General features: G+C 48.7%; 1 protein-coding gene across 1 annotated transcript in view; it reads right to left on the reverse strand.

The window, feature by feature from the left end:
• The window catches only part of PARP12 (poly(ADP-ribose) polymerase family member 12), a 38,498-nt gene extending 29,031 nt beyond the window's left edge, over positions 1-9,467 (reverse strand). The window contains exons 1-3 of the mRNA XM_037138767.2: positions 8,378-9,467; positions 2,976-3,111; positions 25-301 (exon numbers count right to left, since the gene is read on the reverse strand). Coding sequence (XP_036994662.2) covers positions 25-301; positions 2,976-3,111; positions 8,378-8,949 — 985 coding nt within the window. The 5' untranslated portion in view covers positions 8,950-9,467. The remainder of the gene's footprint in view (positions 1-24; positions 302-2,975; positions 3,112-8,377) is intronic.
• Positions 9,468-14,455: the final 4,988 nt, after the last annotated feature.

Raw genomic sequence — 14,455 nt, forward strand, 5'->3', positions numbered from 1 at the left:
AGGAGCCCCAGCCCAGGCCCTTACCAGAAGTTCTCTGTGGGCCGGGGGCAGAGCTTCTATTCTTGATGTCATGAGCATTTCTATAAATGGAAGGCAGCCTGTGCACCAGCTCTGAGCTCATGCCTAACTTCTGCAGTTTTTCCAGATTCTCAGAATCAGAGAGATTATGAGATCTCTTACAGCCTGTGCCAAATTTGCATTCACTCTGTAAAAAATACTGGCAGACATGGAGTTTGCTACATTTCTTCTGAAAGGCACAAGAGCCGTGGAGTCCATCTCCTTTGTTGTAGTGAAGGCAGATCTGTTGACATAGGAAAAAGACAGCAGTTTAGGAAGACTTCACATGACACCATCTCCCTACTGACCAGTCTACTGGTTGGAAGACCTAGCCACTGCCATGATTCTGTCACCCACATAAGCCTCACAGCTGAATATCCCTCACTCTAGAGGGATGACTGTTAACATATGCACTTGACTAAAATGGAAACTGAGTGGACAGCAAACTGCTGAGAACAAGCCCCACCACTGGGAAAATCCAAAGAACTTGAAGCTGATCAGAGCTGCTCCTTCACAGGAGACATTTTAATATAAATCGCATAACAACTCCTAACAACCTTTACACTCTACCTACACCCTTTCCCCCAGATCCACCAGCTCTCCCCTACTCAGGCCCCAGTTTCTCCCAACTCTCTGTTCTACAATTCAGGGTTAAAGAGGCTCTGAAGGTTTAAAGTATCCTAGAGAAGGCCACACAGAGCCCTTCATTTCTCAAGGAAGCAAACAGACTCAGCAACATTAACTAGCTTATCCTAGGTCGCAGAGCAATCTACCACATCTGGCACACACAATGGCTACTGAATTGTGTTGCTGGCAACTCGGACTTGAACTTGAATCAGCTGCTTCCTTCTGAATTCCTGGAGATGCAAACTGGGCCAGAGACCACTAAGGGCCTACCCGCATAATTCACAGCTATTACACTGAACAAGATTCAGCAGGAACCCTAACCTATGGAGGGAAGTACCAAAGGGAAAGGGCAGAGAAGGCTGTACCCTAACCTTGATTCTGCCACTTACAAGCTTCTCTGGGCAAGCCACTCACCAGCTCTGAGATTCGGTTTTTCAATCCACAAAATGGGAATAATCCTACCTACACTGATGGGATACTGTGAGGATTAAACGGTAAATACATGAAGTGGCTGATACAATGCCTGGAACACAGTGGGTACTCAATTCATGGTGGTGGCCCCCAACTGGTCATCTGATAAGGGGACTGGCATGATAGAAGTCCTGGCACAAATGCCACACTGGGTCCAAATTTATGGTCTCAGCTCCCATTTGCTGGCACTGTGTTCTGAACCAACCTGTACACCCAAGCACACAGAGTCTACACACTCGAGACTGGTCACCTTCTGATTCATTTTTCACATCACTGACAAGAGGGTGTCTTCAAAACATGAATGCTCACTCTGCAAGCACAAAGCTCCCCCAACCCCTGCCCACTCCTTCCCTGTGACACAGAAGGCTGCATGAATGAGCCTCTGCCCACGCATTTCTTTTTCTCCCCTCTCCAACCCTAAATCCAGGTTGTGCTGATCTACATGCTGTCTCCTGACCATGCCAAGTTTCCTCCTCTGTCTCCCTCTTTCCAGACTTTCATCCTTCAATCATCCTTCAGCACCCAGTACAGGCACTATCTACTCCAGGACACTTTCCCCAGCACCCAAACTGTGCCCCTAAAGACCTGGGCATTGACTTCTATTAGAGCATCTAAAACAGCATTTATAATTATCTGCTAACTTGTCTGTCTGACCCAGGAAACACACCTCCTGGAAGGGCAGAAGGGAGTCTTCTATCTCCTGTCACCAGTGCCTGACCCAGAGGATAGTTAATAAACATCAGCTGAATTAAATAAACACTAATTTTCAAAAGGCAAAAGAAAATAATGCCTATTAAATGCCAATCACTATGTAGCACCTTTTTCAAATGGATGATTTTAGCTGAACAATATGGAAGCATTTTTGTTAAAATATGCCAATCTAATTTCTGTTGGCTCATTGCAGGAAGAGTCAGAGCATCCCAGATAATCTGGCTGGCCACAGGAAGGCACTGCTCAGATGTGCTGCAAAGCATAACTAACTCAGAGCCCAGCTACTACCCTCTGAAGCCACTACCTGTTCACAAAGGCCACACTCCTGCGAGATGCTCTCAGCCAACAACAGAGCATGCCATTCTGGGGAGGCAAAGACCACCACCAACAGCAAAGTCTTTAGCTTAAAACTGCCTGTTGACCAAAGCAGAAGCTTTATTGGAAATGAGTTATAATCAGGATATCTCTCTGACCAGTTCCCTTCCTTCCCCCTCTCCTGCCACAGATGTGTGACCTACATCACTGCCTTAAGGCTCACCCCAACTACTTCTGCTCACCCTCTAATCCCATCTTGGTGTCTGCTTCTAGGAGGACCCAAAGTCTTACATAACCACTGCAGTGAGCTTTGAAACATGTGGTTACCCTGAAGGCGACATAAGAATTCATATCAACTAAAGTTCAAAATCCTGCATGCAACTGAATTAGTAAGTTGCACATCACCTGCAGGTCAGCACCCCTAGAAAGCCTCTCCACAGACCCAACTGGGTCCAATGACTGCATGGTTCTAAGTCCTGCTAGACAGGCAGGGGCTGGCTGGAGTCTCTCATCTCAGCTCTGTAAATAACATCTTGCTGCAGCCACTGGCCAAACAGACTCCCCCAACCTCATAAAAGCCTCAGAAAGGAAACAAAAACCCAACTGATACAGAAGGGAAGAAGCCTTCAAGGGCAAGGTTAGCCCAAGGTCATAGAGCCAGGAATTCCTCTCCAGGAAGATCCCATTAGTCATGATGAAGGCCTTGGCTTCTCTTCTACCATAATATTTCCTATCTTCCAACTTTCTGGCCTGTCAGTTCCTTGCTCACACACCCACCCAGTCCTGGCACTTACCTCCGGCAAAAGCCAGGGATCATTCTGAAACAAAAGCTGGCAGAGCTCACTGTAGCTGAGGTGGTCAACACCGTGAGTTTTCAGCACACTCATGTTGTGGTCCGTTGTCAAGCTGTGACTGTTCTTACAGTTCTTCCTATGGAGGAGCACACAGCTGGTGTCACAGATGAACTCTCTCTCCACAAAATTCTTATGCTGAAGTCCTAACCCCCAACACCTTAGAAGTAATCATATTTGGAGACAAAGTTCTTAGAGTGATTATAAAGTTAAAAAGAGGAGTTCTGGGAGGGGGACCAATCCAATCTGACTGGTATCCTTATAAGAAGGGATTAAGACACAGACTCCCACAAAGGGAAGACAGTGTGAGGATATAGGGAGAAGGTGGTCATGTATAAGCCAAGAAGAGAGGCCTCAGAAGAAAGCAACCCTTGATGTCTAACTTCTAGTCTCCAGAACTGCAAGAAAATAAGCTTCTAGTCATTTAAACCCCTCAATCTGTGGTCACTTGTTATGGCAGCATAATCAAACTAATACAGCTGGTAAAAATCAGTCTTTAAGATAATTTTACAAGAACATTTTTCTCCAGTGCTTCCATTGTTTAAAGCACTGGAAAAAAAAACCAGCATGTCTATGCAACAATTAAACATAAAGCTTATTTACAAAGAAAGAGATAGTAATGTATGAATTCTAAAACCCAGAACAGCACTTCTCGGCAAGAATTTGATAATACAAGGCCATTTCCTGAAGAAGAGTCATAGCATACCAGTCACCGGACACTTAAAACAGTGGCTAGATAAATAAATGAGTGTGGATGCCTTATGGCAGGGGTCCCCAACCTCTGGGTAGTGGACCAGTACCTATTGGGCCTGTTAGGAACCTAGGAAGCCAGCTACACAGCAGGAGGCGAGCTTGAACACAATGCATTTGAATGATTCCGAGGCCATCCCCCACCCCCAGGACCGTAGAAAAACTGTCTTCCATGAAACGGGTCCCTAGTGCCAAAAAGGTTGGGGACCACTGCCTTGTGTTTATATATACTTACACACACACACACACACACACACACCTGAGGCCCAGGCCCTTCTCCTCCCTCCTCCATGTTTTTGATCAACAAGCCCTTATTAAACACTCATTGTGAGCCAGGCACTGGCATCATGCCCCAATGATTCAGACTTGAACTGACTGCCCAGGGCAACATAGTCTAGAAGAGTCAGGCAAATGCCTGACTCAAGCACTGCCGTAACTCATACATTATGCTTATCATAAGCATCTCAAAAGAAAACTGAACCCCTGATTAACTCCCCGAAACCTCCACCATCTCAGTAAAAGGCAACTTCCCTCTTCTATGGTATACGTCAAAAACTTTGGAGTCATCCTGATTTCTCACCTTCTCTCATCTAGTGGAGGTTAATAACATAAAGATGACTCTAAAATGGAGTAGAAAGTGCAAGGTCAGCTGTGTTCAGAATACATCAGTGTAAATAGGAGGGTCACCTGAGCCTGACAAAAGTGGGGAAGCAAATAAGAGAGGGCCTGAGCCAAATTATTAGCATTGAGGAGGATCCAGGCAAGGAGAGAAGGGAAGAACATTCTAGGCAGAGGAGCTAATAACCAATACTGCCAGAGCCAAATCTATCTAGTCATTATAATGATAGCTACTAAAACTTCTTGAGCATTTACAATGAGCCAGATATTGTCCAAATATTCTATGAATTAATTTAGTCCTCGAAAACTCTATGAGGTAGGTGGTATTATTATCCCCATTTTGCAGGTGATGAAATTGAGGCTCAGGTATAAAGTACTTGCCCGAGATCACCCAGCTAGCAAGGAGTAAAGGCAGGGTTGGAAAAGGTAGCCTTATTTGTGGGCTTAATCACAATGCTCACTGCCCCTAAACTCAAGATGGAAGTCGGGGACCCTTCCCAGATGTTACCAATGAGCAAAAGCAGCAGTGAGGATCTATTTCTGAAAAAGCTGACCTGTAGTTCAGAAGACCATTAGAGTTACAGGAAGAGCATAGAAAATAAAACCAATCACATACACTCTCCCTACATAACTCAAACAGTCTGAGAAGGTGCACGCAAGAAACTCTTGTGAGAAGAGAGAAAGGTGAAGAATAAAGAAGTGGAGTCTAATGAACAAAATAATCTAACAAAATAGAAACAGAAGCACAGATACACAGAACAGACTGACAGCTCTCAGAGAGGAGGGGCGGGTATTGGGGGCTGGGTAAAAAAGGTGAAGGGATTACAACAGTATGGTGATTATCAGAAGAAATGGGGTTGGGGTGGGGGAGGTAGAACAGGGCAAAGGGGAGATAAATGGGGGCGGAAAGAAACTTTACTTTGGGCAGTGAGTGGACTCTGCAGTATGCAGGTGATGTGTTATTGAGTTGCACACTTGAAACCTGCATGGTTTTATTAACCCATTCTCACCCCAATAAATTCAGTAAAAAAAGAAAAAGAAAACTTAGAATCATCCAGGCCAGTAAATACCAGGTGTCCGGATTTCCAGACAAGTAAAATTGAACCCCAAATTTTGGGAAGTAGCCTAAAAAGAGGGCTGCCCCCTTTATCTTACCAAATACAGACATTAGCATTAGTAAGATCCACCAATTATCCCCATAATTCGATCCATCCACCCACCATTTATTGTGTCTGCCTTCCTCTTCAGCTGCGGCTCCTCATTCTAACCTGGACAGCCTCTTCTCCACCAGTCTCTGAAGGCCCAATTTCCTCGGGGTTCTACCCTCAGACCCCACCTCAGATCTGACCCACTTCTGGAGCCACAGCCTATACCACCCAACAACTCCCAAACCAGGCAGTCAGGGCCCTCCCTGGCTGTTCCAAGAGTCAGACCTGTGGGCACACTCCAAAACAAAGAGGAAGTAAAACTCTCCTGCTGGCTCAGCTTACAGTAAGAAAGGAAAGAGTCCTCTCCCAGTCAGCAACTAGAAAACTAAGTCAGCACCTTTCTCATATTGTCACTATACTCTCACCAACTTCCCAGCTCTCCAAATTTTTCACACATTCATCCCGTCTTCTTAGAGCCTTACTTGGGCCTTGGAATATTCTAATCTAGATATTTCTGGGCAGCTGCTTCAAGGCGGACTACATTTCCCAGCCCCACCTCCCCATCTAGGTGGTCCAGAGGATGTAGGTGGGAGAATATCTATCACTTCTAGATCTGGCCCATGAAAACCTCTCTCCAACCCTCTACTGTTCATCTTCTCCACCTGCTTCCTGGAACTGGATACCCAGAACAGCCTTAAGAGCCATAGATTGAGGAGGGCAGAATCTAAGGTCAGCCAGCCTGTGTTCCCAACTGACTGTTTGGATCAAGAACCCTATCTCACACTATTGGGCCTGACATGAGCAAGAAATGTCTACTGTGGTAAGCTTTAAATTAAAAAAAAAAAAAAGGAAAGAGAGAAAAGAAGAATTCTTTTAGATGACTGGGCTAATTCCTAACAGGTCTCTGTCACATCCTCTTATAAATGAACATCCACGTCAAGATGCAGACCTGATGGCTCCTCTCTCCTGCCATTTCACAGGTTCCTCTCGCCCTCAGGGGGAGGTCCAAACTCTTTAACCCAAAACTAATCCATCCATCTTACTGAGCACCTGCTGTATACAGAGTGGTAGACCACCCACCAGGGCCAAGAAGGGGAACCTCCGCCTTCGGTTTCCGTTCTGCTGCGGGGATGGGGTGAGGGGTGTGCTGGATAGGTGCTATGAGAAAAGTAACCAGGACAGTGTGGTGGAGACAAAGAAAAGGGCTCAAAAAGTAAAGTGATATTGCAGCTGAGGCCAGAAGGGTTCACAGGGCAAACCAGGAACGGCATTCCAGGCAGAGCAAAGGCCACCAGGTGTGCAAAGGCTAGGAGTATTCCAAAAACCAAAGGGTGCCCTGGAAGGACAGGGCTGGACATTGGCCACAGCCGGGACGGCAGGGACAACTGTGTGGAGCTTGCATTTTACTACAAATGCCACCGAAGCCTTATCAGCTGTGGGGCTGAGGGAGCAGCCAGTGGCGGTGGTGTGGCCCTCAAAGCTCTAGAAACTGCCATCATTGTGAGGCAGGAGACAGCCCAGGGAGAACTCCGAGACTGCATTGCTGTTTCTGGCCAGCAGAGCATCCTGGTTGCCAGGAAGCACCTTTCACCACTTAGATAGAATGAATAGTAAACCTCGGCAGGGAGAAGGAGGGAGACTGGTCTCACATGCTAACTCAACGGCTCTGAGCCTGGATTGATAATACTGCCAAGTGTCCAACATCACAAGAAACACTATGTTAGCAAGAAAGGAGGGAAGTCCTTGAACTTCTACGGAGTGTTTCCATTATCTGGAAATAAGGCCTTGAAACTGTTTTCACCCCAGGGCCTGAATGCGGGAGAGGGTCCGCGGTGCCCAAAGAAGCCCATAAAAACAACACTGGTTAATTGTCTACCTCTGGTCACTATCCGTTTCACGAGGGACTCCCTGATGCTTACAGAAAGAGGCCATAAAAAACTTTGGAAAGAGGCCCAATTTTAATTAACTGCCTCCTGTCACCTATTTGTTTCTCAACAAGATGAAGAAATGGAGTCTGGAGCAAGATAAGGATTCTGGTTATCAGACCCTCCCACACACCTAAGTTTGGGCAGTCACGTCTCCTAGGAAAGCTGGCACCACCTTGACTCCTTAATAAATTAAGTAACTTTTTTTCCTCCTATCCCACCAACTACGTAAGGCCTCAGAACAAAGGACTTGCAAGCTCGCTCTCGCGCTCTCTCCCCCCGGGGCTTGGGGCTCTCGTGGCGCTCTGGCCACCGGGCCTCGGGCCACCCGGGGGCTGGTCACCCTGGTTTTCAGCCGCTCTTACTTTTGCGCCCTGCTTTGCCCTGAAACTCTGACTTTCACCCCCCTACTCCACCTGGTTCCGTTCCCTTCCAGGGGGATGGATCGCTAGTAACTGGTCACACGCTAACAGATTTGCCGATGTGCAAGTCTTTACAGGCGTCAGCTGGTTTCTCCCGTCAACAGTTGGGGAACCCGGAGGCCAAAGGCGGCCTCTTTTCTTCAGAAGGGTCCTCCCTCCCAACCCCGCTCCCTCGGCGTCCACTCGACCCTCCCCCATCCCGCCGCAGCGCCCCCAGCCCCGCTCCCCGCGCGCTCGTCCCCGCCTCCCAGTCGCTCAGAAGGCAGGAGCCCGGAAGGCTCGGCTCCACCGAGTCCCTCCCTCACACACCGCCAGGTATTCAGTGGGTGCTCAATAAATGTTCGCTGAGGAGGAGTAAGGGGGAAGGGTCACCAAACCGCCTCTCCAAACTTTAAGGGCGCAAAGCGGGCGGGGAGGCGAGGAGCCCGGGGCCCCGTCCCGCCCGACACCCGGACCCGCCGTCGGGCCGTGCGGCGCCTTACCCGGTCTTGAGGAACTTGCAGGCCCCCAGGACCATGAACTTGCAGAAGTGCAGCTCCCCGCAGAGCCCCAGGCAGGTGGGCTTGAGGCCCTGGTGGCCGCGACACAGGCGCAGCGCCGAAACGGCCAGCACCACCCGCTCGGAGCCCGAGGCCGCGGCCGCGCCCCTCGCCCGCGTCGCCACCGCGAAGCGCCGGCCCTCCCGCAGCAGCCGCTCCAGCTTGTCGGCGCCGAAGCCGTCTCGCAGGCGGCGCCGCAGCTCCTCCGCCTCCAAGGCGCCCCCGGCCGCGCACAGCACCTGGGTCACCTCGGCGATGGCGGCGGTCAGGGCCATGGCCGAGGCCGCGGCGGCCGCGATGGGGTCGCACTGCCCGTCGGACCGGCCGCTGGCCGGGCGGATAGCGAGTGGTGGAGGCGCCAGCGGGAAATGAAACCGAAAGCCGCCGGGGCCCGGAGGAAAAGAGAACCCGTGCTGGCTCGCCACGCCCACGGGCCCGCAGCTGAGCGGGGCTCGGCGCCTTCCGGCCTCCGCGCCCCCGGCTGAGGCGGCAGCCCAGCTGGACCAAGAAATCATCCTCTCGGTCGGAAAGTCGCAGGCGACGTGACGGCGCGCCGGTTCGCGGGTCGCTCGGAGCGGCTGTCGGAACGCCGAGAGGAAACGCGCCTCACGAAGCCCTTCACGTCGAAGCCGCGGGGGCGACGCCCGGGAGCTCGCGTGGCCACCTCTCCAGAGGCCGGCGCGTGCGGGAATGGCGCTTCCGCCGGCTCCGCAGCTTCCGCGTCCCGCGCGGTGGTCGAATAGGCGGTGACGCCCCCCTGGGAAGCCGGCCGAAACCGGCTCCGACGTCCACCCGCGCCGCCGACGTCGTGCGTCGACCGGACCACAACCCCTGGCCGCGGCGCAGCCGACAGGTATCACTCCGAAACGCCCGGGGGGCCGAAGCGCGACCTTCGCCTCGGTGTCGGCGGCGAAGCCCTGGTTTTAAACGCAAAAGATCAGTCCGCGTCCCCACAGTCTTGCTGAGTAAAGCGAGTATAGTGATAAGCCATTCCGAGGACAGGGAAACGGTGCGGATGGAACTGAATTTTTGGAGCCGGAGAATGGCTGTTCACATTTTCCCGCGTGTGTGATCTTTGACCCAGCTCCTTCCGCAGAGAATCATCTAGAACTAAAAGGAACAGTACCAAAGTTATGTGCCCAAATGTTTATGTGGGGGAGGTTGGGTACTGGGTACAAAGCTTGGTCATCATCCACGAGATTACCCAGTTTGAACAACCATGTATTAAATCTCCGTTTGTTGACCGAGAAGGACATCGACGACGTGTTAAGTGAGAAAAAGCTGTGTAGAAGTGGCGAAATCGAGAGCGAAAAGAGAATCCCATTTGTGCGTGAGTGTGGCGGCGTATTTTTGAATGAGGCTAGAGAAGATTGAGGAAGACAAACGCTGTGCTCTTTGCATTAACGTTGGTTAATGAAAGGGAAAGTGGAAAAAAGAAGATGAAGGGTGGAAAGATTGTGGTGAAAACACAGTAGAATAGTAACTTGAACATAAAATTTTGTATTACTACCGAAATGTAAAAAATCTATTAACGTGCAGATGAAGCGAAATAGTAACATGAACAAATAGAAATAAATGAGGGGATGGGATGAGAGGCAGTGTTTCTCTTTGATTTGATTTTTTTTCCAACTTGTGTGGAAAGTTTAATTTTTTTTTAATTTTAATTTTTAATTTTAATTGTGGTTTTAATATTGTTCAATAAAATATTTTTTAAAAAAGAAAGATGTCAGTGAAAATGCTGGGAGTAAGGACTTCAGAAAGTTTGCCCTTCCATACAAGCAATGAAAAACTGGCGAAAATGGTCAGAATTAATGTTTTCGGATCTCTGTAAAGTAGTCCGTCCTGCAGGAACTCACTTAGCATTTAGTCAAGAGAAATAGCTGAGCTCTGACGGGCGTGGCCCCATGGGTTGAAGCATCCACCTAAAATGAAAGGTCACCAGTTTGATTCCCCATCAGGTTGTGGGTTCTGTCCCCAGTTGGAAGAGGATTAAGAAAAGAACAGAGAATAAGAAAAACCACTGAATCTAAGTAAGAACTTCAAGCTTTGTAGCATCCCACTGTATTCTAGTTCTACCTCCTCTCCAGGCCTTGAAAATTAACAGCCCACATTTCCTGGTACCTGTTCCAGACACAGCAGAACAGAGCTGGAGCCTCTGCAAAGTCTCTGTCCCAAATCAGTCATTATTTGACCTGTCTAGTTGTCTCCCCTGGAAGACGTCCTAAAAAGGCTGCATTTATTCCACCTCCCTGGAGCTAGTCCAAACCTAATGGCTTCTCCCCATCCGTGGCGAACCATTTAAATGTTTTAATATCATGACTGATTTGGGCCGTGGATAACAGTTGGGGCAAACCAAAAAGCTTAAAAGTAAAAGCTGAAGAACAAGATGCTTGTTGGAGCTTTGCAAAGCTCCCAGCTTCTCTCTGGGAATCTATAAGAAGGCCAGATGCATGCCTCACAGTGGATTCTCATTACTCCAGGTAGTGATAGTTACATTCTATAAAATCATCATGAACACTGAATTAGATAATGTTAAATCATTGCTCCCCATGAGGTACAGGGTTAAGCTCCTGTGAGCATCTGGTCACATTTTTTGACAATATGGATTAACGCACAACCTCGTTATATGTGTGTTTCTGTTTAAAGACACCAATGTATTTTGCTGATTCATTAGCATGGAACTCCCATCACTATAGCTCATGCCTGAACAAAGCTCACCTAACATACGATTTTCTCCATAGCACATATCGCAGCCTGCTTGCTCTTCAGAACACCAGACAGCCCTTCACCACAGTGCCTGGGGGTCATTTTAAACAGTGAAATTACCAAAAAAAAAAAAAAAGGGCACAAAAATGTGAAAAACATGCACTGAAATAACCACAAAAAGAACACTTGTTTACCTGATGGGAGGTGAAACAAGAGGTAGAGTGTCGCCTCACTGTGCGTATGTCCTTGAATGATCATGAAAGTACACACACAGTGATTTGGGTTACAAGTAAATTTTAGTGCATCCACACATTTGCAAATACAGAATCTGTGAATAAGGAGGGCAGACCATAAATACTGCTCAGAAGTGCGTCCCTCCTCTGAGCTATCAGATCCCTGTACCACCATCCACCAGACATTAGTGAAGTCCTTCCAGGGAGCAGGTTCAGGGGCAGAAGGAAAGGCCCAAGCCCTCCTGGCTCTCTGAACCTGCTGCACCTGGGCAAAGTGGCTCCATAGCAAAGCTTGCAGATGGGCGCACAGACAGGGTAAAGGGACCCAAAGGCACCTGGGCCGAGCAGTGTCCACAGCACACCCTGTGGCTGGGGTAACAGAAACATCACTGATGGGCAGACGTAATCCCCACAGAGGGAAGAGGAAGTCTGCACTGCTGATGAGGCTAGAGACAGGGCAAGGGACAGCCCCGTGAGCCCACACCAGGCTGCAATGCTGTCACAGTGCTTTCTCACCCCCTGCTCTGACGGAAGGGGACCTGCCTTATTTCCACTGACCTCCCCAGAGCCTAGCCAGTACCTGACATCAGTAAACGTTTGAGAAAGTTAAGTCAGCAAATGTTACCCACACTCCGTTGGAACTGTATTCATCCCTGGGGATTTGCTCTGGACACGGTAGGGCTAGAAGCCTTGCCCCGCCCCCCAACTTCATTCGGTCTGAGGTAGAAGGATCATTTCAAGGATTGTAAGTGGACCAGTGATTGTAAAGGAGCACATTTCTTATGGACTGGGCACAACTGATCCAGTCCGGGGAATCTCAGCAGATAATAGGGTAGTGAGAAAAAAAATTTTTTTTGAAACATGGATTTACAAACTTGACTGAGAATTATTGTGTGTGTATGTGTGTATGTGTGACTTGACCCAGTTGTGTTATGGGTTGAATTGTGTCCCCCTCAAAGTTCAGATGTTGAAGTCCTAACCCTGAGTACTCAGAATATAACCATATTTAGGTACAGGATCTTTTAAGAGAGAATTAAATTAAAATGAGGTCACTAGGGTGGGCCTGAATACAGTATGACTGGTGTCCTTATAAAAAGAGTAAATTTGGCCCTGGCTGGTGTAGCTCAGTGGATTGAGCTCGGGTTGCAAACCGAAGGGTCGTCAGTTTGATTCCCAGTCAGGGCACATGCCTGGGTAGCAAGCCAGATCCCCAGTGGGGGGCCATGTAAGAGGCAACCACACATTGATATTTTTGCCCTCTCTTTCTCTCCCTTCCACTCTCTCTAAATAAATAAATAAAATCTTTAAAAAAAAAGAGTAAATTTGGACACACACTGAGGGAAGACAGCATGAGACACAAGAGAAGATGGCCACCTACAAGTCAAGGAGAGAGGCCTGGGGCTGACCCTTCCTTTTCAGCCCTCAGACAGAATCAACCCTGCTGACACCTCAGTCTGCAACCTGTAGCCTGGAGAGTGATGAAAATACAAATCTCTTAGAGACTTTGCTGGAGGCAATTGGTGCACGATGCAGTCTGCAGATATTCCGCTGAGTTGTGTACACTTGAAACCTGTATGGTTTTGCAAACCAATGTCAGCCCAATTAAAAAAAAATCTGTTGTTTAAGCCACTTAGCTGGTGGTACTTTGTCAGAGCAGCCCTAGCAAATGAATACCAGCAGTTACCCCCAAACCGAAGAGAACAGGCACACCCTTACCTCCCGTTGTTGGCAAAACCTCAGAAAGGGTCAGTCTTTGGAGTGTCATCAAAGTCCTTCCCAGCCCCACAGACTGGCTCAAGTAACCCCGGTGCAGCCTCTGCTGGCCCGGGCCCACTCCTGCTACCCCACCTGGCTGCCTTGTAACTGACTCAGACCCTGGCCAGAAGTGACTGGGCCTCCCCAGATGGGGTGGGGCCTCCAGAAGTGTGTGGAGGGCACGACCAGAGACAGGCAGCCTATGCCAGGTGGCCCAGCACTGCTGCAGGGTTGGGAGGCACAACTCCATTGGGGCCTGGAGGGCGCCAGTCATCCCCCACCCCCAATATGCACCGGGGTCACATAGTAGTTGACAGTGGGAGGCACAACTCCATTGGGGCCTGGAGGGCCTTCCTCCCCCACCTCCAATATGGTAATTGACTGGCACTCTTATTCTTGACTGGTAGTGACTCAGACTTTGGGAGAATCGCTGCTGGTAGTTATTGCAGACTATTAAAGGCTGCATCCTGGGCGAACCCCTGAGCAAGTCCTTCCCTGCACATCCCATAGCCCAGGAATTGCAACAGGCCAAGAACACCCATGAAGGGTCCTGCTTTATAGCTCTGAAAATACAGCTCGGTGGAATCAAGCGACTTAGGAAGCACCTTTTTCTTTACTTTAGGTATAAATATCCTTTCATAATTAGGTGCCACCTAATTAATCTGTTTTGTAGTTTTATAGATTAACCATTGCTATATTCTGTATTAAAGCAAGCACACCTATATAAAGTTTACAAAGCAATTACAGTAACGGTTTAGGTTTTACCTTCTAAGGGAGCTATATAAATCACATAATTTAGGTCATTAAACAAAAACCTATCTAGCATTTCTTATTGTAAAGAAATTTCAAAACTCTATGTTGATGAGTTTCTACAGATCTTAATAGTTGACATAAAATGGAATTCTAAAATTGTACAGGCTTCTTTGCTCATTGTTCTGCTTTTATCTTTTACCCCGTCCCTTCCAACCCCTCCCCATCCCATCCCATTGTCAGAGAGGAAGGGAGAGGGGGAGAGAGAAAATGAGCTTGGGGGTGAGGATTTTCTCCTTCCTTATCTAGGTTGCTTCATTTACAAGAGCCATGGGGCAGAAAGTGATGGCATGAGAGGCTGCAGTGTGGGAAGGGCAGTGGTAGAGTAGCTACATTGTCCCACAGGGCCAGGGCCAGGGCCAAGGCCAGTGGAAGGGGTGCTCGAGCCATGGCCTAGCTCCGCGACTTCAGGAATTCACGATAGGTTCACGTATTCTAACAGTATCCCGTGTCTCTCGTTTATAGCTAGTTCTTCATTAGACGGTGGGATCCTAGAAGATAAACGGCATTTTTCATT

Source organism: Artibeus jamaicensis, unplaced genomic scaffold (assembly GCF_021234435.1).
Source record: "Artibeus jamaicensis isolate MK-2021 breed Jamaican fruit bat unplaced genomic scaffold, CSHL_Jam_final scaffold_2172, whole genome shotgun sequence".
Lineage (NCBI taxonomy): Eukaryota > Metazoa > Chordata > Mammalia > Chiroptera > Phyllostomidae > Artibeus > Artibeus jamaicensis.